We start from the raw sequence: 26,022 nt of genomic DNA on the forward strand, positions 1-26,022 counted from the left end.
CCCATGAACCGCACCACACCAGGCCTCCCTGTAAATTACTAACTCCTGGAGTTTACCCAAACTCATGTCCATTGACTCGGTGATGCCATCCAACCATCTCATCCTCTGTCATCCCCTTCTCCTCCTGCCTTCAGTCATTCCCAGAATCAGGGTCTTTTCAAATGAGTAAGCTCTTCACATCAGGTGGCCAAAGTATTGGAGTTTCAGCTTCAACATCAGTCCTTCCAATGAACACCCAGGACTGATCTCCTTTAGGATGGACTGGTTGGACCTCCTTGCAGTCCAAGGGACTCTCAAGAGTCTTCTCCAACAGCACAGTTCAAAAGCATCAATTATTCAGCACTCAGCTTTCTTTATAGTCCAACTCTCACATCCATACATGACCACTGGAAAAACCATAGCCTTGACTAGACAGACCTTTGTTGACAAAGTAATGTCTCTGCTTTTCAATCTGCTCTCTAGGTTGGTCATAACTTTCCTTCCAAGGAGTAAGCGTCTTTTAATTTTATGGCTCCAGTCACCATCTGCAGTGATTTTGGACCCCCCAAAAATAAAATCAGCGACTGTATTTGCGATGAAGTGATGGGACTGGATACCATGATCTTAGTTTTCTGAATGTTGAGCTTTAAGCCAAATTTTTCACTCTCCACTTTCACTTTCATCAAGAGGTTCTTTAGTTCTTTTCCAATTTCTGCCATAAGAGTGATGTCATCTGCATATCTGAGGCTATTGATATTTCTCCCAGCAATCTTTATTCCAGCTTGTGCTTCTTCCAGCCCAGCGTTTCTCATAATGTACTCTGCATATAAGTTAAATAAGTAGGGTGACAATATACAGCCTTGATGTACTCCTTTTCCTGTTTGGAACCAGTCCATTGTTCCACGTCCAGTTCTAACTGTTGCTTCCTGATCTGCACACAGGTTTCTCAAGAGGCAAGTCAGGTGATCTGGTATTCACATCTCTTTCAGAATTTTCCACAGTTTATTGTGATCCACATAGTCAAAGGCTTTGGCATAGTCAAAAAAGCAGAAATAGATGTTTTTCTGGAACTCTCTTGCTTTTTCTATGATCCAGCAGATGTTGGCAATTTGATCTCTGGTTCCTCTGCCTTTTCTAAAACCAGCTTGAACATCTGGAATTTCACAGTTCACGTATTGCTGAAGCCTAGCTCGGAGAATTTTGAGCATTACTTTACTAGAGTGTGAGATGAGTGCAATTGTGCAGTAGTTTGAGCATTCTTTAGCATAGCCTCTCTTTGGGATAGTATAAAAGCCATTAAGGACAGAGTATAGACACAATATGCTCTGAAGGAACAGACAGAAACCTAAATAGAAATGATCTCACTGTGTTTTTAACCTGCTAAAGCAGAAATCCAAGTGTCCATTCCAGATGACACTGTTCCAGGGCAGCATAGGGCTGATTTCAGGGATGTCCCGGGAGAATCAGAGTAGCAGCAATGAAGGAAGATGTGGATTTTGACTACAACACAGATGAGCTCAGGGCTTCCCCAAATGCTCTCCATCCCAGAGTTTAGCCCCCATCTCCCCTGGACTCCCCAGCATCCCAGGAAAGCCTGTATTATGGTACCTACCGCTCTCTCCAGTAATTACTTGTGTATTTACCTCCCTGATAGACTGTGGTTTCTATATGGCAGAAACTAAGCTTTATTCATCCCTGAAAGTAGGGGCCTTACTTCATGTTTGATGAATGAATACTGAAAAGAGAAGTGTCTACTACAACACAGATGTGACCAACAGCTATGATGTTCTGGGTCATGTGATCTATGCTTAAGGTCAGTGGAAAAAAGAGTGTGTGGGGACAGCAGAGAGGAGGTTGTGTCTGGGGACCACCCACTTGAAGGCTCCCTAGGCAGCAGACACTGAACAGGGTGCAGGGGTAAAAACAATCCCTGACTACTAGGCCTTCATCACCTAGAGGAGGAGGAAGACAGTTCAGCAACACCTACACCACGTGCCAAGAAGGGCCACTCCAGGAGGACCCCTTAGGACACTAACCAAGCTGGGCAAGAACACTGCTGCCTTTTATTATCAGAAAAACAAAACGCTCACTTATGAAACAATACATATAATTACATCGAATTTGCACACTGAGAAGTGAAAGTTGGATAAATAGAACCTTTGTCTTAAATCCTCAACAGTACCCTGGCTGACAACAAACCCTAGCACCTGGTATTCCAATAAGCTGAACCCAGTGAGAAGAACAGGAAATGGAAGAGGATCCCTCAGGGGCAGCTTACCTGGTCAAACCTGTTCACATCGTTGGACAGCAGGTTGACTATCTGGCCTGTGGTGGTCTTCCCCATGGCTGAGCTACTCAGGCGAAGGGCCTGAAATGAGAGAGGGAGACAGAGATCCGGATTCCTAAGGTGATACCAAGTCATCTTAGAAAATAACACAATGGAGCATGTATTCCAGGGGTCTTGAGTGATGTCAGCAGGAGCAGCATGATCCCTGACAGCAGGGCTCTAGGGACCCTTGCTCAGCTTCTAACTCCTCAGCAAGTTAGGAGGTGGGTGGTGGCAGCCCCAACCACAAAATCAGCAAAGGAGGAGCAGGAGGTAAAAGCAAAATCCACCCCCTGTTTCAGTGAACTTGCACCTGTCTGAAGGTTAAAGGGTATAGGTTTAGACTTAGGAGCCAACTAAGTAATTTTTAGCCAAATTGGATTAGACTGGAGAGGTTGCCTTAGGAAAGAAATTCAGAGACTTGGATTCAATCATTCATCCTGTGGGTGACAATATTTAAACACTTTGGGCTTAGTTTCCTCATTCTGAAACGAGCAAGTATGATGTTCAAAACACTCTTCCTGTGAGGAAACTGTGGTCTTGATGCCAGTCTGCTGATTTTACAAAATACACAACCCGTGTTGCTCAATCCCTTTATTGAGTAAGAAAAATGCCCTAGAGATCTGAGGAAGCTGAAAGGACACCAGGAGCTGCTTCAACAGACCACCAACTAGAGCCACTGATCCAAACAAAATGTCATACTTCATAAGAAACTTTTTCTTTACTCCTCAAGTTAAAGAAGAAAACAATGATCAAGTGAGAGGGTAAAATGATATAACCACAATGGAAGAGAATACAGAAGTTCCTCAAGAATTAAATATGACATTAGCATGCTGCTGCTGCTGCTAAGTCGCTTCAGTCATGTCTGACTCTGTGCGACCCCAGAGACGGCAGCCTACCAGGCTCCCCTGTCCCTGGGCTTCTCCAGGCAAGAATACCGGCGTGGGTTGCCATTTCCTTCTCCAATGCATGAAAGTGAAAAGTGAAAGTGAAGTCGCTCAGTCGTGTCCGACTCTTAGCAACCGCATGGACTGCAGCCTACCAGGCTCCTCCGTCCATGGGATTTTCCAGGCAAGAGTACTGGAGTGAGATGCCAATGCCTTCTCCGTGACATTAGCATACAATACAGCAATTACACTACTAAGGATACACTCAAGAAAACTAAAAACACAAACTTGAACAGACAATCTGTACACTCATATTCACAGCAGCAGTGTTCACAATAGTTAAAAGGTGGAAACAACTGTCCACTGACAGATGAGCAAACACACAGCATGTTGCATAGGCCTATAGTGGAAGACTACTGAGCCTTAAAAAGGAATTAAGTTCTGACACCTGCCACAATATGGATGAACCTTGAAGACATCGTGCTACAAGCATAAGCCTCACACAAAATGACAAACACTGTATGATTCCACTTACATGAAGTACTGAAGTACTCAAATTCACAGAGATAAGAAGTAGAATGGTGCTGGGTGCAGGGACAGGGGTTGGGGAGTTAGTGTTTAATGGCTGCAGAGGTTCAGTTTGGGAAAAAGAAAAAGTTCCAGAGATGAATAACAGTGAGGGCTACACAACAATGTGAGTGTACCTAACGTCACTAAATGCTGTACTTAAAAGGAGTGAAAATGGTCAACTTTACACCGTGTGTATTTTACCACCACCACAACAACAAAAACAATGATCAAAAGCCAAAGGTAATTTTACCAAAGCTGTGGAAATGTATTAATAAATGGCAAGTCATTTTTATATATGGTACCTCCTTCACAATCATTCAAAATTCAGCTGCAAAGAGCACGAAATGCTGAATGGGCCATTTTAGGAGTGGAATATGTACAGTCTTAGAGACCTCCTGGAGACCTGCCCCAGCCTGGAATCCATGGTCAGAACAAACTATGACTACGGGCTTAGCAGCCACTCCATTTCTAATGCCCAATCTGATTCCTCCCCAGGACCAGGGATCAGGAGGTGGGGCCTGAGCACGAACCACAGAAGTTCAGAGGGGCCTTTCAGAGCTGCTTGGCAGCACCAGCTGTGCCCTAAAGAATCAGCCCACCTGTAACCTGAAAAGAAGTGTCTTGTTTCTGCACCCCAGCAGGGCTCTAGATGCAAGGCTGTGCATGAGGAAATTTGTCTTTTCCAGGTTTCTGGAATTTCAAGTTATGTCTATGTTATAATCCCCATAATTCCTGACTTCATATAGGGCCAACATTTAGGTAAAATCAAGGCAGTAAATGAACTTCTTGGGAGATATTTACATTCACATAAGCCAATGTGCCAGGTCAGATCACATTTCCCAAAGGCAAGTTTCCAAAGTGTGGTGGGAAGAGGAAGAAACACAGGTAGACAATGGCTCACCTGTGCACCAAGAGTGAGCTTTGACTAAACCATCACCTCACACCTAAGTTAAGGTTTCACAACACGATCTGGGTAAAATTTCACAACTATTATGAGAGTTAAGTATGATCTGGAAAGACAAACATGTAGCCAATTTGTGGGGAAATCTGAGTATCCATCTCCTAAATGGTTAAAGATGCAACAGAATAACAAAGATGATGATAAATGACAGTGAAGAGCTCTGACTGCAGTATGCAGGCACAGTTGCAATTTCCACATCACCCAGAAGGAAAGCAGTTCAGATGCTGTTGTCAGACAAGACAATGAGATGCCAAGTCCCCAGTTTCACACAATCCTGAAAAGTACAAGACTCTGCTCAAGGAAAGATGAGGAGAAGATATCTCACTTTCTGCTGAAAAAAGTATTCTGAAGAAGCAGAAGCTCTAGATAAGCAGCAACCAGGTAAAAGAAGTAATATTTTCAGTTTAAGCTGCTTGGTTTTATCTTTCAATGAGGACTTTATTTATTAATAAAATTTGCATACGTTTAAGGTTACAACATGATACTTCGGTATAAATAAAATGATTACTGTGGTAAAACCACATAAAGTATCCACTACCTAATATAGTTATCCTATTTAACATGTGTGGTGAGAACATTTAAGATCTACTCTCTTTGAAAATTTCAAGGATACAATACAGTCAAACAAGGATTTTTTTTGTAAACAGTCTAAGGCAAAGACATATCCAGGATCAAGTTTATACAGAGCCCTTCAGCTCTTGACACTGATATATCTGTGGCAATACCTTTGTAAAGATACCTGAAAGCCTTACTCTTTTTATACTAGTTTAGACAAGGGTAAACTATGAATAATTTCATGGCATTCCTCAATACAAAATCACTAAACACATTAAATCAGTTCTTATTAAAACTGCTACAATGCATACTAAGAATAAAAGGAAATGTTTTATTAAAATAATTTAAATGAAGAGCAACAAATTCTCTCTAGAATTAATAAAACAATGTAAAATTTTAAGTTTCATCTCAAATATCCTATTTTCTTTCATACCATTAACAAAAATTATCTATAAATATAAGGAGTGAGTCTATACTTAGCATGAATTATCTTTATATTTTCCCCTAGCAAACATAATTATATTGAATATAATTAGATGGGTCTTTTAAAATTAGAATCAGTCCCTTTATCAAATACATTCTCTGCTCTTAGATATAGTTTTATAGATCCAATCTCTGAAGCTCACTTTTAAATACAAATTTGATGTACCTGAAGGTATTAATGAACAACAACAAAAAATTTCCATAAACAGCACTATGGGATTTGGGCATGAAGACACTGAAAATCAACTTGATACTTTTCATACTTATTCTTGAATATTAATTTAATATTTTACAGTACAAATTTAGTGGTTATTATATGACAACCTATGGCTAAAACTTGCCAAGGACAGCCCACACTTGATCTCAAAAGAAAACTTTTCATTATTTATTGGTAAAGTTTGCTTCAACAACAACAAACTTGGCTTGATGCAAAAGCAACCTTCTCTAGGAAGGTGTAAACAATCCCAGTTACAAAATTTGTAATTTACAGAGAACTTTCCCTAAATGTCCCTGAGGATTCAGGGGAGGTACACACTGTGCTACCGAGTGACACTCACCTTGCGGTAGATCATATGGCACAGGGCTACTCTCAGCCTCATCCCCACACGCTGCATGTGGTAGAAGTACAAGTGGTGCAGAACGGCCCACAGGAGCACGCAGGCGCTCAGCCCTGCCGCGTAGCTGTAGGCTCCATGCAAAGCGGCAGAATCATTGGGATCATAGTTTTCAACATAACTAATCATTTTCCCCAAAAATATGGGTTGAACTACTCTGGTGCCTTCCTAAAAGAAAAGAAAAAAGTCTTAATTAGAAATGTCAGTTTTTCTTTACACAAGATTTACTTTTATCATTAGCATGTTTAAAATACATTTTGACAAAACGCTACATTTGTGACTAATTTAAAAGAAAAATATGCAGATTTATTATCTCCTATAAGACAAGCAGGCAACAGTTTAACCTTAAGGCAAAATTTTCCATTCAAACATAGTAAAGCCTTAGTACATTGTGCTTAGCACACCATGGATGCTCAACAAATATCACAAACAGGCTCAATACCAACTGAGCCTTAAGATGAATAAAGAAAAAGGTGGCAGAAGAAGAGGAAGAAATTTGCTTCCACAGGAACAAGCCTGCTGGCAGCCTGCCCCTGTCCCCCATACTCTCAATGTCCCAGCCCAATAGAAAGTCAATGTGGTTCACATATGGGAGACACGCTTTCATCACCTTCTTCATGAATCCTTATGAAGCGAGACACTGGCACAAACACATCCACCCTTTTCTACCCCAAACTCCACACGTAGATCCAGGGAATGGAAACCAGCTTTGGCCGGAGTACCACAAAGAAACCAGGTTTGGCAGCTCTGCAGGCTCTCAGCTCCCGAGAGCACTGCTTCACTATGCCTCTACCCTCTAGAAGTTGGAATGTTCCTTGGAGTAAAAAAATTAAACATGGTGGAGGCCAAGCTAAAAAATCATGTCTCCATAGTTCTTGATCCACCATCCACTGAAGTTGGTGGTTTGGAAGAAATGTTTAAACCAATTGACTCAGGGTGCACTGAGGCTTCCACCCTGAGTAAGACTTAGGGAAAGCAAGTTTCTTTCCCAAAGAAAAAGGCAAAGGAACGGCAACACCTACCCACCCTGCCAAACAGCCACTCCACTTCACAACCTACTTCCTCTCTCTAGTCACCCCTTGAAGGTCCCCTTCTTCCTAGGTCCCCTTCTTCACCATCAAGGAAAATCATTCAACAAATCCAAGTTACCAAAACTAAACACCTTGGGCTGCAATATCATTTCCTCCACAGACATCTCAAAAGACAAAATGTTAAAAGTTTGGAAGTCTTTCAGGAACAGGGATTTTCCTTTTTTGGCAATCCCGCATTACTAACACAGACAGGGTAAGCTTTGCTTACCTGACAGGTATGCTTTGATAGGTCTCTTCTGTCTGTCTGAAGCTGAGGAACACACATACAAAAGGAGGGAAGGAAAATCTATAACACCAAACACCAAAAAGAAAACCAAGCATTTTCTGCTCAGCCAACCAGTGCTTGATCAGGATATTTATTCAAAGATGTCCCCATCCCTCATATGGGGGTCTCATTAAACCTTAACATTCCTGTCTTGTTCTACCAAATGGACACATGCACACACACATGTTAACAGGCTGCACCAACTGCCTCTCCCTCCATGAACTCATGGAGATTTTAATCTACTATAGAGGATAAAGGGAACACTGTTTGGTTGAAGAAGTGTGAGTAAGATGATCAGACCTGAGTACAATGATCAGTTCTCATACATTTCCACCGTAACCTGTCATCCATCCCAAGAGGCATAGAGAGCTCATGGAAGAGTCCCTTACACAGTGGACTGTCAACCACACTGTTTACAGTTTCCTGAGATGGAAATGTGGAGGCCACACAGAGAAGCAAGAACATCAAACTGTACATATGGGCAGTCCCAGCCCAGGTGTCGCCAGGGGCAGTCCAGTGCTGGAGCCACAAACCACCAGAAGCCCAGCAGTAATATCTGCCATCCAAAATTTCCTGAAACTTATGACTCTATTTGGGAAACACTGTTGCCTGTTACCCAGCTCTCCATTTGAACCTAAAATCCTTGTAATTATAGGAGAAATAAGAGTAATAGCAATCACCAAAGATAATATGGATAAATTCAATAAATCCAGCAAAAAGAAGTGTAAATAAAGGCAGGTCATTACTGTCTAAGCATATCTGGAGTTTTTCACTGAGAAACAATATTTAATAACCTAACTGAGGGACTTCCTTGGTGGTCTTTTAGCTAAGACTCCACACTCCCAATGTAGGGAAACTTGGTTCAATCCCTAGTCAGGGAAGTAGATCCCACATGCAGAAATTAAGACCTGGCACAGCCAAATAAATCAATATTAAAAACACAAAACAAAACCAAAAAACAGTTGGAGAAATAGCCTCATTAAATTATAATGCCACTTCATGGCTCGTATCTTCCACTCATCTGTGAATTCTTTTTATTCTGGATAATGACTATTATTTAATTGGGATAGAAAATTTGTTATCTTTCAAAAAGATAACAAAGGATTTCAAACATGAACTTTTACTGATGCAATTTGAGGGGAGAGTCATTTATTATTTTGGGACTTTCTCCAATGGCTCAATGGTAAGGAATCCATCTCAATGCAGGAGTCACAGGGAATGCAGGTTTAATCTCTGAGTTGAGAAGATCCTTTGAAGAGGAAATGGCAACCCACTCCAGGATTATTGCCAGGATAATCCCATGGACAGAGAAGCCTGGTGGGCTACAGTCCATGGGGTCACAAAGAGTCAGACACAACTGAGTGACTGAGCACACATGCACAACTTTGCCTCCAGCAAGGAGCAGTCACAGCAATTCAGAGAAGTGATGAAAAGTATAAGGTACAAGGAATTTCCATCCTGGCATAAGTTGCAACTATGGAAAACAGAAAATTGATATTATGCTCCATATGAAAAATAGCAGCAAGTAAAAAACAATTTTCCAGTAATTTCTCTCAAAAAGAAAAAAATAGAAAGCAAAATAATGAATAGCACAAAATTGTGAAAACAAAACCCCAAGTACATATAGAGAGTAAGAAGACACATACTAAATATGATTCTTCAAAGCCTCCAGAACACACAGGGCAGACGTGACTGAGGCCATCAAAGGTAGACTGAGTAAATCCATCCTCTCCACACACAAGGAAAGGTTAGAGATGGAGAGTCGTTTGGCAGGACAGCTGGCAGCAGCATTTATAATCTGTGAATGTTTCCATTTCTGACATTTGGCAAAACTGGCTGAGGCAAACCAGGCAAAAGTTTGTCCAGCTACCAGAAGATTAACTCCTGCATATGCTCAATGCTCTAGTCCAAGTATTAACTCTAAATGAAACAGTGGTGTGAATCCCAAGGGTAGACTGAATTTCAGAAGACTCTGTTTGCCTTGGAGAGTCTCTCAGAGAGGAAAGGAGTGGCTGTGGATCACCCTGGGGACACAGACACTGGTGGCAGCCATTCCCGGGAGCTGCCCCCACCACATATACACTGCTGTGGGCAGACACCACCAAGGAATTCTCTCATCTGGACATTCCCGATTCTCACCGTCAACTAATAAATAAAACAACTGATAAAATATTCATTATCAATCATGAAGCTAACCAAATTAAAACTTTCTTGATAAGCAGGAACAAGGTCAAACACTGTCCCTTAAACCTTTCCTCTCTGACATCAATCTATGACCACATGTGTTGGGAAGCATAGTACAAAATAGCCGTATTAGGAGAAAGTCCTTGGGAAAATGGTGAAGGGCCAGAAATACCTGGCTTTGTGTACTGCAGACAGAAAAACACCTCCTGCCTTTGGTTATGCTCAGTGACTAGATTTAATAATAAATAGGGATGTTACTTGAGAAAACGGGTTGTGGGATAAACACATGAGTCACTTAGAGTACACTGTCCTTGAAATGTTTTTACTGATTATGTGTTAACCCCGTATGCGCTCTGCTGGCCGTATACTTTAAGCTCTTTGTTCCTGCTTCTATAAAAAGGCTTGACTGCAGAAATAAACTTGTCAGTCCTTGCAAGAGACTGTCCAAGTGTCATTCTTTCAGGTTCATCGCTTCCAAGTCCCGGGGAGAAAAATCCCCAAAAAGTGGCGACATGAACAGGGACTTGAAAGGAAGGCTGAACAAAGAGACGAGCCCCTGCAGAAAGAGGTAAGCAGGATGGGACAACATAGCAGTAAAATTCCTTTCATTTCTATAATGCATCATTTTTTGAAACAAAACAGTGTTAATGTTTCAAGATATCAATTGAACGACTGCTATCATATTTTACTGGAACAATTCATGGTTCCCAGAAGAGGGGACACTCAATATAGACATATAGAAAAGGGTTAAAAATAATGTTTTATGAGCATATCGGCAAGGGTTACATGGTCACTCATACGGGCTATCATAGAACAAATTGAAGGGCATAACGTTGATTTGGAAGTAAAAACTATTCGATCTTTATATGAATATGAGCTTAAGGAACAAGATATGCAAGGCACTTTGAAATATAAGAATGTTATGCTCAATCAGACACAATCCTTAGAAAAACAACTTAGAGACATATATATACAGGATGTGTCAAAACTGAAGCCACTTAGAACGGAGATCATTTCATTCAATGGACAGCCCAAATCTGAGGGTTTTTCCTTCTGCTCTGCCTGTAACAGCAATTGCTAACTTTGCTGGTACTAATCATTTCACTCCTCCTCGGGAGATGCCTGCTTGCACTTTTGCTTTCCCAATGCAATTTAATCAACCTGTCCAAGACCAAAATACTTGGGCTAATCTAGATTTTGGCCTGTTGTCTAGCTTTAAGAAAGCATGTACTCTGTATGGACCTATTTCTCCTTACTGTATAGAATTTCTCAGAGGATGGGCTGACCATTGGATGCCATATGATTTTTTTCAAGTAGCGAAGATGGTTTTAAATCCTCAACAATTACTGCAATGGCAAATGTGGGTTAATGATGAAGCCCAACAGCTAATGATTGACCAGCAATCTCATAGTAACCCTGCCAATTTAACTTATGATATACTGACTGGAACAGGGACTATGGCCGATATAATGGCGCAATTAGCTAATATTACCCTTGAGATGTTGCATTTCATTAAAGAAACTGCCTGCAGGGCATGGGCAAAGGTTGATAGTGCTAACTCTGATGGTTCATTTGTTAAGATTATTCAAGGACATGAGGAGGAATATTCTCAATTTATAGGAAAATTAAAGGATGCAATTGAAAAATCTATTAAGGATATGACTTTACAAAATATTATTTTAAAACAACTTGCTTTTGAAAATGTTAATGAGGAATGTTGATCCATGCTCAGACCAATTTGGGAGACTGGCTCTCTTATGGAATATTTGAAAGCATGTAGGGATATTGGATCTATGTCCCAAGAGCAAAATTGGCAGCATTGGAAACCTTTAATGTACAAAAAGCTGCTAATGCCAAATGTTTTAACTGTGGGAAGCCCAACCATATGAAAAAAAACAATGTCATATGTCAACACAGGCCAGAAAAAATAATACTACTTCTAATAAGAAGAGACCCCCAAGAATATGTCCAAGATGTAAAAAGGGGTTCCATTGGCGGAATGAATGTCATTCTAAATTTGGTAAGGATGGAAACACTTTGAACCCTGGTGCACAACAAAAACAACAGGGAAACTAATAAAGGGGCCATCCTCTAGCCCTACTACAAAAGGAGGACCTAACATTATGATGCTACAAGCAGCTACATCTAAGAATGCTTATATTAATATACCTAATCCTTATGATATGGAACCAATAGAATTATACAACCCCCACAAAATTCCCACTGGATATTATGGCCCAATTCCACCCAGGACAATGGGACAAATTTTGGGACGTAGTAGCTGCACAATGAGAGGTTTAATGGTACTGACTGATGTTATGGATGAAGATTATGAAGGGGAAATACATGGTATAGTAAATGTTGTGAAAATGGCAAATATATACTTAAAAAAAGGGAATGTTTTGCACAATTATTACTTTTGCCATATGTCAAACCAATGAAGGCATCTGATAAAGTTCGGCAGGGAGGCTTTAGCAATACCAACCATACTGCTGCACTATCCACCTTATTAAAGGAACATCAGAAACCCATGCTTACTTTATGCATACGGGGAAAAAATTTCACAGGCATGTTAGATACCGGAGCTAACATTTCAATCATTAGAGCTACAGAATGGCCCCTTGATTGGGGTAAGGTTATGGCTCCTTCTAGACTATTAGGAATAGATAAAGCTGATGCCACACAAACTTTTGTCAATGCATCCTATTTACAAGTGTATGGCCGTAAGCAAATTGTAGCTTATCTTAAACCATATATTACTAATATCCCTATCAATTTATGGGGACGGGATTTTCTTGATCAAATGAAAGCCACAATTTCTTTAAATGAACCTTTTAATGGGGGCCATTGAGTTAACACTGCTGCCCCTAGATTGGGAATCTGATACCCCAGTATGGACACCTCAGTGGCCCCTAACTAAAGAAAAATTGGCAACTCTTATGCAATTAATAAATGAACAATTACAAAAAGCTCATATAGAACCTTCATTTTCCCCATGGAATTCCCCTATTTTTGTAATAAAAAAGAAATCAGGAAAATGGCAAATATTGATAGATTTAAGAAATGTTAATAATACCATGTTACCTATGGGGCCCTTACAATCCAGACTGCCCTCCCCTTCTATGGTACCAAAAGGATGGTCTATAATTATTATTGACTTACAAGACTGCTTTTTTACTATACCTCTGTACCCTAAAGATAGAAAACGTTTTGCCTTTTCAATTCCTTCTATAAATCACATGCCTCCTGTTAAAAGATTTCAATGGAAGGTGCTACCTCAGGGAATGATGAACTCCCCTACCATTTGCCAATATCTCATATCTGTTTTATTACAACCCATTAGAAATAAATATCCTACTGCATTTATTATTCATTACATGGATGATATACTTCTGTCTATGAAATCTGAACTTATATATAACTTTACAACAGTTATATATTGAAATTACTACTACTCTTCAAAATCATGGCCTGCTTGTTGTGCCAGATAAAATTCAATAGAAAGCACACTTTAATTATTTAGGACATGTTATGGAAGAATCTAAAATCAAACCTCAAAAAACTCAAATTTCTATGCAGTCTCTACGCACACTGAATGATTTTCAAAAATTCCTAGGAGATATTAATTGGCTACAGCCATCTATTGGCATCCCCACCTATGCCTTACAAAATCTATTTAAAATTTTAGAGGGATCCCCTGACCCTAATAGTCCTAGGCAGCTAACAAGAGAGGCCAAAGAAGAACTGGCCTTAATGGAGAAACACATTCAACAATCTTTTTCAACTTGGCTAGATTATGATCAACCAGTTTCTTTATATATATTCCCCACTGAACATTCGCCCACTGCAATTATAGCTCAGCATAGCCCAATAGAATGGGTATATTTACACACTAAACAGTCTAAAAAAATTGTATCATATATTGAGAAAATAGGGCACTTAATTATGTCAGGAAGAAGCCATGTACAAACTTTGACTGGATTTGATCCATATGCAATACACGTTCCCTTGACAAAAAAGGAATTGCAAATTGCCTTACAATATAACTTGACCATGCAAATGGCATTAAATGATTTTCAAAATATTATTTCATTTGCTGAAAGGAAAATTATGGGACTTTCTACAATGTAGTAAATTCATTGTAAGTAATATCATTGCATCCCAGCCTATTTCCAATACACCCACCTATTTCATTGATGGCAACAAGAAAGGCATAGCAGAGATTGTCGGCCCTGATATCAAAGAGAAATTACCCACTACCTATTCTTCAATACAAAGAATTGAATTATATGCTTTATATGCTCTTTTGTCGCATCAACCATTATCCTTCAACGTATATACTGATTCCAAATACCTTGCTTCCCTTTTTCCTGATTTTGTTACCACCTTTTTATATGACCTAGATGAAGAATTGGGAGAAGGCAATGGCACCCCACTCCACTACTCTTGCCTGGAAAATCCCATGGACGGAGGAGCCTAATAGGCTGCAGTCCATGGGGTCCCTAAGAGTCGGACACGACTGAACGACTTCACTTTCACTTTTCACTTTCATGCATTGGAGGAGGAAATGGCAACCCACTCCAGTGTTCTTGCCTGGAGAATCCCAGGGATGGCAGGGCCTGGTGGGCTGCCGTCTATGGGGTCTCACAGAGTCAGACATGACTGAAGCTACTTAGCAGCAGTAGATGAAGAATTATATACTCTCTTTTCACAGACTCAAGCTTTAATTCACTCACGTATGGAACCCTTCTTTATTGCACATATACGTGCTCATTCAGGTTTACCTGGCCCTCTGGTTGCAGGAAATGATGCTGTTAACAAGCTCATAGCTCCCATTTTTACGTCTGCCATTGACAAACATGCTAATCTTCATATCAATGCTAACAGATTGTACTCTAAATACCATATTCCTCTCACTGAAACACGGCATATTATTAAAACCTGTGATGTCTGCGCCCCTCTGCATTTACAGAGTACGATTTCTGGAGTTAATCCCCAGGGTCAACAGCCTAATTCCCTTTGGCAATCTGATTTCACTCACTGCTCCTTAGGAAAGTTTTCTTTACTTTTTGTCTCAGTTGATACATTTTCAGGCTTTGTCTGGACAGTACCTGTCTCTTCAGAATCCAGCAAACACGCCATTTCCACACTCTTACTCACCTTCCCCGTTATGGGGATTCCTTCAATCCTGAAAACAGACAATGGACCTGCATTTACCTCGCACTCGTTTCATTCATTTTTATCAGAATGGAACATAACACACATTACAGAAATACCCTATAATCCTCAGGGTCAAACCATTATTGAAAGAGCCCACTGCACCCTAAAACCTCATTTATTAAAATAGAAAGGGGGAATATAGAAGAGGAGATACACTTCTTATCCCATGAACCCTCAATTACTATTATCTTTAACTCTTTATTCCCTGAAAATTTTAAACTTAACAAAAAATACTTCTGACACTCGTGCAGATAGACACTTTGCAAAAGACAAAAACAGCAAATTAGAAATCAATACACCAGTATGGTATAAGCAATTTAATCAATGGCTGCCAGGAATCTTACGACTCCTAGGCAAGGGTTATGGTCTTGTTGTTGCAGATGGAGTGGAAATCTGGGTTCCCCTTCGCTATATCCATTACTGGGAGGGACCCCAAGACTGGACTCCCTCGGGAAATGACGAAGTTAACGCGAAGAGTCTCATCAATGACCCTGAAGGAGCCAGTGAGGAAACGCCATCATCTGAATCCTTACCCGACGTGGGCTCAAGTGAAAACATGACTCGTCAGGCTGACCAGACACTGAAGAGCAAAAGGAACATCATAACTGCTCCTGGTTTAATAGATCAAGCATTGGAGGCTTTAATAAATCTAAGACAAGTTTCTGGACTGATAAGGACATATTGCTGAATTGGTATAATGGGGGCTTATCACCCCCATGACCCAGGATTGTCGTCCCCATTGTGGGGCCAGAGCAATGGCACATTTGGAAAATTCCAGCAGCTTTAGAGCACTTTGCTAATGTTTATGGGACTATGGGTGTGTTTCGTCCTTCTAATTATACCTTCCTATATAATAGTACTGGCTATATTCAATTGTGTGTTCACCTTCCGTATTTGTTTATCGTAGGGCATTTTAATATTGACTTATCGACCAAAATTGTCAATTGTACTGCATGTGCATTGTATACCTGCCTTAATCACACCATTTCATATCACAATGTTAGCATTGTGCTAGTTAAACAAAGATCTGAGTTATGGCTTCCCGTAAACTTAACTGAACCTTGGACTGATTCTGTATTTCTTTCTGTATTATTGAAAACTGGACTTGGGCAATCTAAGCGCATCATTGGGTGGATTATTGCAGGCATCTTAAGCCTTATTTCTATTATGACTATAGGAACTTTGTCTGGTATGGCTTTACATAGTTCTATACAAAATCATGATTTTATCACTGCTTGGCACAAAGACTCTCTCATGATCTTTGGACTCGACAAGCTCAAATAGATCAGCAATTACAAACACGAATTAATGAGTTAAAAACTATGGTTATCCACTTAGGAGATCAAGTGCGGCAACTGACTTTCCAAACACATATATGTTGTCACTGGAATTTTACTTACTAACGTGCCCTATAATAGCACTGAATATCCTTGGGATAAAGCTAAACTGCATTTGCAGGATCTCACAGATAACTCAAGTTTAGACATCAATTTGTTGAAAAAACAAGTTGCTAATTTTCAAGTTAAGGTACCTAAGGAATTGTACAGCACTTAATTTTATGATACTTTAACCAAAACTCTATCGCTCTAGACCCTAGATCTTGGTTTTCACGAAGCAACATTTTTATATATGTATTAATCACCTTGCTTTTTCTGTCTTTGCTTATAGGATTCAGATGTCTTTACTCAAGACTCTGTGCCTCCCACAGTGGAGTCCAACTAGCAGCTGCCATGCTTAAATTAAAAACAAAAGGAGGATATGTTGGGAAGCGTAGTACAAAGTAGCCTTAGGAGAAAGTCCTTGGGAAAATGGCGAAGGGCTAGAAGTACCCAGCTTTGTGTACTGCGGACAGAAAAACATCTCCTGCCTTTGGTTATGCTCGATGACAAGATTTAATAATAAATAGGGGTGTTACTTGAGAAAATGGGTTGTGGGATAAGCACATGAGTCACTTAGAGTGCGCTGTCCTTGAAATGTTTTTACTGATTATGTGTTAACCCTGTATGCGCTCTGCTGGCGGTATGCTTTAAGCTCTTTGTTCCTGCTTCTATAAAAAGGCTTGACTGCAGAAATAAACTTGTCAGTCCTTGCAAGAGACTGTCCAAGTGTCATTCTTTCAGGTTCATCGCTTCCAAGTCCCGGGGAGAAAATCCCCAACAACATGTATATTCTTTCCACAAACCAATTGAGAATATAGTTCTTATTCTTTCACAAGAATTCTTCACAGCTCTGAAATCATAAAGGATCTTTAAAAGAGCTGAATTTAATACCACAACATCCATTATTCAGGATTATCTGAGAGTCTGAGTCTCTGAGGCAGACTTTTTATTTTGGCCACACCCTGGCCAAATAGAATCTTAGTGGCATGTAGAATCTTAGTTCCCAGTCCAGGGATCAAAAACCCTCATATCTGCATTGGGTGCATGGAGTCTTAACCACCGGACTGCGAGGGAAGCTCATGGTAGCCACGATAGAGTCCTTGGTATTCAGCCTCCTGAAAGAACCTGATATTAGGTCCCACCTTTTGCTTCTTAGGATAACTTCTTGCAGGATTAGGTTAGAAACTAGAACTTCTGCAGTGGATATAATTCCTCTTCCAAGTTAAGGTACTTGAAACATTTCTCACCCAATTTCCCCACATCTCATTCATGGAAATAAAAATACAAAAATAGAAGCAAGCTAATAAAGAAAAACACTTGAGTGAAACATATAAGCAGAAAAGAGTGAGCTTGTAGGGAAAAATTGAACAGGCAGTTAATCTTTAGAACTGGGGGAGTTCTAAAGTAGAGTTGGAAAAAATCCAGAGATGAGGAGAAAAAGCAGTGAATCTGCAAAATCATAACAACCAGCATTATAGATATCCTAGCCTTCACTCATCTTTTACACAGTGGTCTTCATCCTGACTGCACCTTAGCATCACCTGGGTGGGGATAAGGGCACTCTGATGCCCAAGGTCCAGAAACTGGTCCTCCAGAAACTGGTCCTCCAGAAACTGGTCCTCCAGAAACTGGCTTAGGTTCAACTGATTGGGGTGGAGCCTGAAGATTCCTCTCGCTGAAAGAGGCTGGATGCAGAAACTAACCCCATGTAAGCATCTGCTAACCTCCACTCTTGCACTGTCTTGGCATCTGAGCCTGGAATGGCTACATACCTGCTATGTAGGAGTTACAATGATCACACAGAGTTTTAACCAGAGTCCCATGACACATTTCATGCTTCCAGAAAAATCCTTATAAACCCAAGTCCAGAGATCACAGAATTGAAATTGAAAATTTTCATTCTGCACAGTAGGAAAATGAAAATTTCAGATAAAACTATATTTTAAAAAATTAATAAACAGATGAGTCAAAATTAGCCTGGAAAGTTATCTCTAAAAGGAGAAGGAGAATTAGAGTAGAGCTAACAAGGATATTAGCCTTCATTAAAAGTAGCCTTGTCTTGATTTTGGAATCATGAAAACATTATACAGAATTATCATTATAAAAGAACTAATGTTTTAGAAAGCAATTCCTAAAATTTCAGAGTAAATTTAAATAAAAATACCTAAATATCTGCCCCTCCTGTTGGTTCAAAGAGCCATACAAAAAAGAACTATCAAAAGTGGTTTTAAACAAAACAATTTGAAAACACATTCTCTGCATGATACACCCACGTGAAGACAGTATGAACTGCCAAAAGATAAATCATATTATGTTTTCAGAAGTCACATTATAAGGTAAAACAAATGAATAGTTATGTTGATATCATTGAGAATTGGGCTTAGACATGGGACAAAGAGAATAGATGGTGGGAGAAAAGAGATATAGATGTAAGCACAATAAGATGAAGTAGAAAACTAGTGTCCTGTATCTGATTTGGATTGGAAACACCCATATAAATATATTTGTTTACCTTAAAAATGTATTCTAACTTGGTCTAATTAAAAAAAGCCAAGAAACAATAACCAAGAGCAATAAGCCCCTCTAGCATCCAGACTATAGTCTATAAATACCATTTCACACTAAAAGAAGACAGGGCTGCTTAGAGAAATGGATGATTCCAGGGCTGAGCATATGCTGTACAAAATGAACTAGAAACATCCTGTCACACCAGAAATCAAAAAAAAAAAAAAAAGACATTAAAAACAAACAAACAAAAACTAGCCATTCTAGAGTATGTGCAAAAGACTTAGGACCCAACCTATACTGCCACTGCCCAAAGACGGCCAAAGTTTGACACAAGCATAACAAATAAAATGGACTGAGATCAGATCAGATCAGATCAGTCGCTCAGTCATGTCCGACTGTTTGTGACCCCATGAATCGCAGAACGCCAGGCCTCCCTGTCCGTCACCAACTCCAGGAGTTCACTGAGACTCATGTCCATCGAGTCAGTGATGCCATTCAGCCATCTCATCCTCTGTCGTCCCCTTCTCCTCTTGCCCCCAATACCCCCAGCATCAGAGTCTGTTCCAATGAGTCAGCTCTTCGCATGAGGTGGCCAAAGTACTGGAGTTTCAGCTTTAGCATCATTCCTCCCAAAGAAATCCCAGGGCTGATCTTCAGAATGGACTGGTTGGATCTCCTTGCAGTCCAAGGGATTCTCAAGAGTCTTCTCCAGCACCACAGTTCAAAGGCATCAATTGTTTAGCGCTCAGCCTTCTTCACAGTCCAACTCTCACATCCATACATGACCACAGGAAAAACCATAGCCTTGACTAGACAAATCTTTGTTGGCAAAGTAATGTCTCTGCTTTTGAATATGCTATCTAGGTTGGTCATAACTCTCCTTCCAAGGAGTAAGCATCTTTTAATTTCATGGCTGCAGCCACCATTTGTAGTGATTTTGGAGCCCAGAAAAATAAAGTCTGACACTGTTTCCACTGTTTCCCCATCTATTTCCCATGAAGTGATGGGACCAGATGCCATGATCTTCGTTTTCTGAATGTTGAGCTTTAAGCCAACTTTTTCACTCTCCACTTTCACCTTCATCAAGAGACTTTTTAGTTTCTCTTCACTTTCTGCCATAAGGGTGGTGTCATCTACATATCTGAGGTTATTGATATTTCTCCCTGCAATCTTGATTCCAGCTTGTGTTTCTTCCAGTCCAGCATTTCTCATGATGTACTCTGCATATAAGTTAAATAAACAGGGTGACAATATACAGCCTTGACGTACTCCTTTTCCTATTTGGAACCAGTCTGTTGTTCCATGTCCATTTCTAACTATTGCTTCCTGACCTGCATCAGATCAGATCAGATCAGTCGCCCAGTCGTGTCCGACTCTTTGCGACCCCATGAATCGCAGCACGCCAGGCCTCCCTGTCCATCACCAACTCCCGGAGTTCACTGAGACCCACGTCCATCAAGTCAGTGATGCCATCCAGCTATCTCATCCTCTGTCGTCCCCTTCTCCTCCTGCCCCCAATCCCTCCCAGCATCAGAGTCTTTTCCAATGAGTCAACTCTTTGCATGAGGAGGCCAAAGTACTGGAGTTTCAGCTTTAGCATCATTCCTTCCAAAGAAATCCCAGGGCTGACCTCCTTCAGAATGGACTGGTTGGATCTCCTTGCAGTCCAAGGGACTCTCAAGAGTCTTCTCCAATACCACAGTTCAAAAGCATCAATTCTTCAGCGTCAGCCTTCTTCACAGTATAGAAATGCTTAAATCCATGAGCTCAAAGTGACATTCACCAAACCAAACCAAACAAACCACCATGAAAACTCACTAGCCCCTCTTCTCACTAGAGGAGAACCAATTCCCCATTTGGAAAACAGGTTTTAAAAGTGGAAAAAAAATTATTTTCCCCTACTGTCCCTATAAACACTATAGTTCAGCATTAACCAAAGAGCTTAGAACATCCCCACTTTGTGACCCTTAATAAATTAATGGATCTTGAGCAAGGATCATGAATAGCTCCAACATCACACACACACACACACACACACACACACACACACAAGATGTTATGTACCTTATAAGGGAGATATACAACCCTACCTCCTACATAGATGAAAGGGGCGAAGAAAATCCAAATGAGCTATGTCAAACTTCTAGACCTAAACACCAGCCTAAGATGCCAGAGGAACAAGTTAATTGACACAGGGGGAGATGTGATCAGCCAAATACAGGCTGTGGGAATCTCTACAGGTCAAACAACCTAGAGGCTCGGGGTGGAAGGGAACAGAAAGGCAATCTGAATAACCTGTGTCAGCCAAGTGTACCTTATTTAATACTGCTTCCAGCAGAAGAGGGGAAAAAGACAACTGTGAGCACTGGCTAGATACTAATGATATTAAAGTTAATATTTATGCATAAAAACAATAAACTGAAAGTGAAGTCGCTCAGTCGTGTCCAGCTCTTTACAACCCCATGGACTGTAGTCTACCATGTTCCTCTGACCATGGGATTTTCCAGGCAAGAATACTGGAGTGGGTTGCCATTTTCTTCTCCAAGAAATCTTCCCAATCCAGGGATTGAACCTGGGTCTCATGCATTGTAGGCAGATGCTTTACCATCTGAGACACCAGGGAAGTCTATAAAAATAATGTTTATGCTAAATATGTTCAGTGGAGGGAGATTCCACATCTTGTAAAGATACATACTAAAATATTTATGGATAAAAATTATTTGATGTCTTGGAACTTCTTTAAAATAATCCTGGGAAGTGAGGGTGAATTTCAAATGAATCAAGACTGCTCATTATAGCAATTATTGAAGCTGACTTAGGGTGACATAGGGGCTTATTTCCCTGTATTCTTCTGAGTTCTTAGCTGAGGATCCCTGTAATAAATGACAGAATAACAAGAGAAAATAAAACAGAAGTTTATTAACATGTATATTTCTGATACGTATGTGAAATATTAAGAAGAGCTGAGTAACTCCCTGAGATAGCCCAAGCCACCACCTTAAATGCCATCTCCAGCTAAAGACAAAAGAAAAGGTGATGGAGCGCCAATGAGAGGTTAGCAGGAAAAGCAGCTTAAACTACAGCAGGGTTGGGTGTGTTATACAGATTTCATCCTTCTTGAAGACTCTCCTCCAACAGGATTCTGCTGTGATTTAGAGCCATCCTTCTTTTTCTGGTACAGAGAGGGAGACACCTTTACAAATGGAGATTTCCTTTAACAGTGTAAATGTCCCTCAGAAGAACAACTACTCTGCCATCAGAGTTTCTCCTGTGTCTATTTCTGAAAAACACAATCAACTCACAACAATCTTTCTGCCAGAGAGACCTACTCTGGAGTGACACATTGTGTTACCTTTCCATTCTATTCTATTTTTGTATTTTTGAAATGTTCTTAAAAATCTACAGGAAATTCAAAAGAAAACAAACAAACAAACATTATAGAAAGCAATTGACAGAGGGGCCAGAGCTGTTGCTAGAAAAGCAGCTCCTCCTGGCTCTGAGCCTCAGTGGAGGCTGTGGGAGGAGAGGACAGAACACAGAGAACATGTTGTCTAGCAGTCAGAACACTGTGCCTCAGAGACCAGGTCAGCCACCTGCGAGTCACAGGACCCCGAGCCCATCGTGTGCCCTCCTGGGCCTCCGGGTCTTTATCTGTGAAAATACCTCCCTTGCCTCCCTTGGAGGAACCCTGGGACAACTAAACGAGCTACAATAGTGCAGAGTGCTCTGAAACCACCATAAAAACAAGGATTTTTCATCACTTTTATTATTAGAAGTCCTGGTAAGAGACTTACTTTATTCTTAATGGCAGAGGCTGGATTCACAAAGGCTTGGAAAACTCACTGTTCCTCACAGGCGACCACAGTGGAACAAGAACTCTTGAGAAAAGTCATGTGTAAAACCAAATTTTCTAGACTGTAATTAAAGTTTCACTTCTACCCAGATTGCCAAAATTTTTAACCATTATGAATGCAATCTTTCAAAAAGAGTCTACTACTTTCCTGACTACATAAAGAAAATGGATCGAGGTGGGTGGAGGAAACAAGTGAAACAGGTGAGGGAACTTAAGAGGTACAAACTCCAAATTATAAAATAAGTAAAAGGGGATTGGGGGCAAAAAATAAATATATAAAAGTTTAAAAAATAAATAAATCACAGAATTATACAACATAGGAAATATATTCAATAATATTGGAATAATTTTGCATGGTGACAGTTGGCAACTAAACTTATCATGTACTGTATAAAATATTAAATCACTAATTATGGCAGAAAGTGAAGAGGAACTAAAAAGCCTCTTGATGAAAGTGAAAGAGGAGAGTGAAAAAGTTGGCTTAAAGCTCAACATTCAGAAAACGAAGATCATGGCAACTGGTCCTATCACTTCATGGGAAATAGATGGGGAAACAATGGAAACAGTGTCAGACTTTATTTTTTTGGGTTTAAAAATCACTGTAGATGGTGATTGCAGCCATGAAATTAAAAGACGCTTACTCCTTGGAAGAAAAGTTATGACCAACCTAGATAGCATATTCAAAAGCAGAGACATTACTTTGCCAACAAAGGTCTGTCTAGTCAAGGCTATGGTTTTCCAATAGTCATGTATGGATGTGAGAGTTGGACTATGGAGAAAGCTGAGTGTCGAAGAATTGATGCTTTTGAACTGTGGTATTGGAGAAGACTCTTGAAACTCCCTTGGACTGCAAGGAGATCCAACCAGACCATTCTGAAGGAGATCAGTCCTGGGTGTTCTTTGGAAGGAATGATGCTAAAGCTGAAACTCCAGTACTTTGGTCACCTTATGTGAAGAGCTGACTCATTGGAAAAGACCTTGAAAAAAAAAAAAGACCCTGATGCTGGGAGGGATTGGGGTCAGGAGGAGAAGGGGATGACAGAGGACGAAATGGCTGGATGGCATCACCGACTCAATAGACGTGAGTTTGAGTGAACTCTGGGAGTTGGTGATGGACAGGGAGGCCTGACGTGCTGCAATTCATGGGGTTCCAAAGAGTCGGACAGGACTGAATGACTAAACTGAACTGAACTGATGTATACCAGAAACTAATATAACATTGTAAGCCAATCATACTTCAATTTTAAAAAATTATTTTAATTTTACATTAAAAACTTACATATGCTTAGAAAAAGAAAGGAAGTTGGATATAAAACCCTAATTTGTAACTCAAGGTGATCACTGTGGATATTACTAACACCTAATAGCTAATTGCTAATGCTATACTCTCAAGAACCAGCAGGGCGCACACAGCAGGTCTGCTTGTCAGGTCCCCTTCTGCTTGGCTCAAGGCCCGCTTCTCCTCTCCCGCTGTGTGGTCCTCAGTGGTTGCTCTCAGCCCACAGTATCTTTGCCACAAGCAGCCACTCCTCAGCCTCCTGGGTTGAGCAAAGTGAGGGACACATGGAAGAAAGGATTGGGAAATAAATGCAAAGACCACTCAGCTCTTGGGGAACCAACCATGAGTCGAGGCACAAAGCCCACTGTGGGATGCAGAGGATTCTGTTTACTTCCTGCCCATCAGCTAAGCTCCAAAGTGAAGGTTTACATACACATGGGCTTCCCACAGCCTCCAACTAGACCAGACCATCAGCAAATGTGGCTTCAAACAAAGGCCAAGTGACCGGACAAGGCTGGGCCACTTCTAAGCATCCTGGGAAAAGGACACAACTCCCAGCAACACCTCCCCTCTCAGGGGAAGGGACTGGGTGAACCCACTCTGGCTCTCTGAGGTCACCCCACTTACACACCAGCAATGGAGACCTCACCTCTTAGAGAGCAGCGCTGATGACCTGGGGAGGTGGTCTCTGTGACTCAGGCCCAGGCAGAGGCTTCAGGCTCCTTCTCTCCACCCTGAGGGCCCTGGGCAGGCAGAGACCTGTCCTCTCCACCCACAGTACCGTGGAGGTGCACACAGGGGCCAGGGGTGCTGGGAGCTCTCCGGCTGTTCTGTTCTAATTAGGGGTGACCGGCAAGTGCTCCTTAGCCTGGTACTTGTTTCTCTGAGGGGAAGAGATACTCCTCAGTTCTCACAGGACAGCCCATGGAATTCTCCAGGCCAGAATACTGAAGTGAGTGGGTAGCCTTTCCCTTGGCCAGGGGATCTTCCCAACCCCGGGACTGAACCCAGGTCTCCCTCATTGCAGGCAGATTCCTTACCAGCTGAGCTATCAGGGAAGACCTTCTCATAGGACAGAGGTTTTCATATCTCAAAATCCTAAAACCCCAAAAGCCTCACTCTGGACTGGTGTCACCCTGCTTTCTCCAACTGGTGCCGCCAGGAGTACCTGGGAGGCCCTGCTCGTGCTGTGGGTGGAAAGACCACACTTCTTGGGATCATGGATGATCCACAGGGCATTCTGTGTACCTGAGGGATTAAAAGATGGCCAGAGGTCAAAAAGGAAACATGTTTGTGTTTCAGAAAATCCTGGGCTGAGTTTAGATTTCCACCATCTAAAATATAAATAACAAGCAGTATAGATTGATCACAACACGGGAAGTTGCTTCATGAAATCAATTATTAACTAACTAGCACTGCTACTAGTACTAGCAGTACTGCCACACATATGAGCCCCAATATTTATGACCTCTACTCCCCACTTCTCTGCCATGACCATCCAGCGACCAACCTCCTGAAAGGGCCCAGGGCTCTACCAGTTGCACCTTATGCAGCCCCAGGCCTGGCCTTCCTGGATCCCCAGCAGGAAGTATTACTGGGGCTGGACAACTTTGAAATCAACACTCCCAGCACCACAGTGGGGAGGATTCCATCTCAGGAAGAACCCCAGATCCTGTGGCCTCTCCCTCTATGTCTGCTTTTCCCACGAGCTGACACAGCCAAGACCCAAAGCTCATATTAGGATGGGATCCATCCAAGGCTTAGCGACCCCACTCAAGGGACTAACAGCCCAGGACAGCAAAAAAAACCAGCAGCTCAGTTCAAACCCAGCCACATGGGCTATGCTTTGAACCCACCTGACTTTAAGA

The 26,022-nt window shown here is 41.1% G+C and overlaps 1 protein-coding gene and 1 long non-coding RNA gene across 2 annotated transcripts in view; one reads left to right on the plus strand and one right to left on the minus strand.

The window, feature by feature from the left end:
- LOC147361947 (ATP-binding cassette sub-family C member 4-like) overlaps nt 1-26,022 on the minus strand; it is a 179,498-nt gene that overhangs the window by 130,835 nt on the left and 22,641 nt on the right. Inside the window, exons 5-6 of the mRNA XM_086330258.1 lie at nt 6,319-6,543; nt 2,258-2,347 (exon numbers count right to left, since the gene is read on the minus strand). Of these exons, the coding sequence (XP_086186384.1) occupies nt 2,258-2,347; nt 6,319-6,543 (315 nt within the window). The remainder of the gene's footprint in view (nt 1-2,257; nt 2,348-6,318; nt 6,544-26,022) is intronic.
- Nucleotides 10,100-17,228, plus strand: LOC147361949 (uncharacterized). The gene is made up of 2 exons (XR_015138402.1): nt 10,100-10,483; nt 15,516-17,228. It is a non-coding gene; the product is annotated as an uncharacterized LOC147361949 (long non-coding RNA).

The sequence above is a fragment of the Bos grunniens genome, chromosome 12 (genome assembly GCF_055505025.1).
Source record: "Bos grunniens cultivar Pamir isolate PY7600 chromosome 12, Bosgru_T2T1.0, whole genome shotgun sequence".
NCBI classification, from domain to species: Eukaryota; Metazoa; Chordata; class Mammalia; order Artiodactyla; family Bovidae; genus Bos; species Bos grunniens.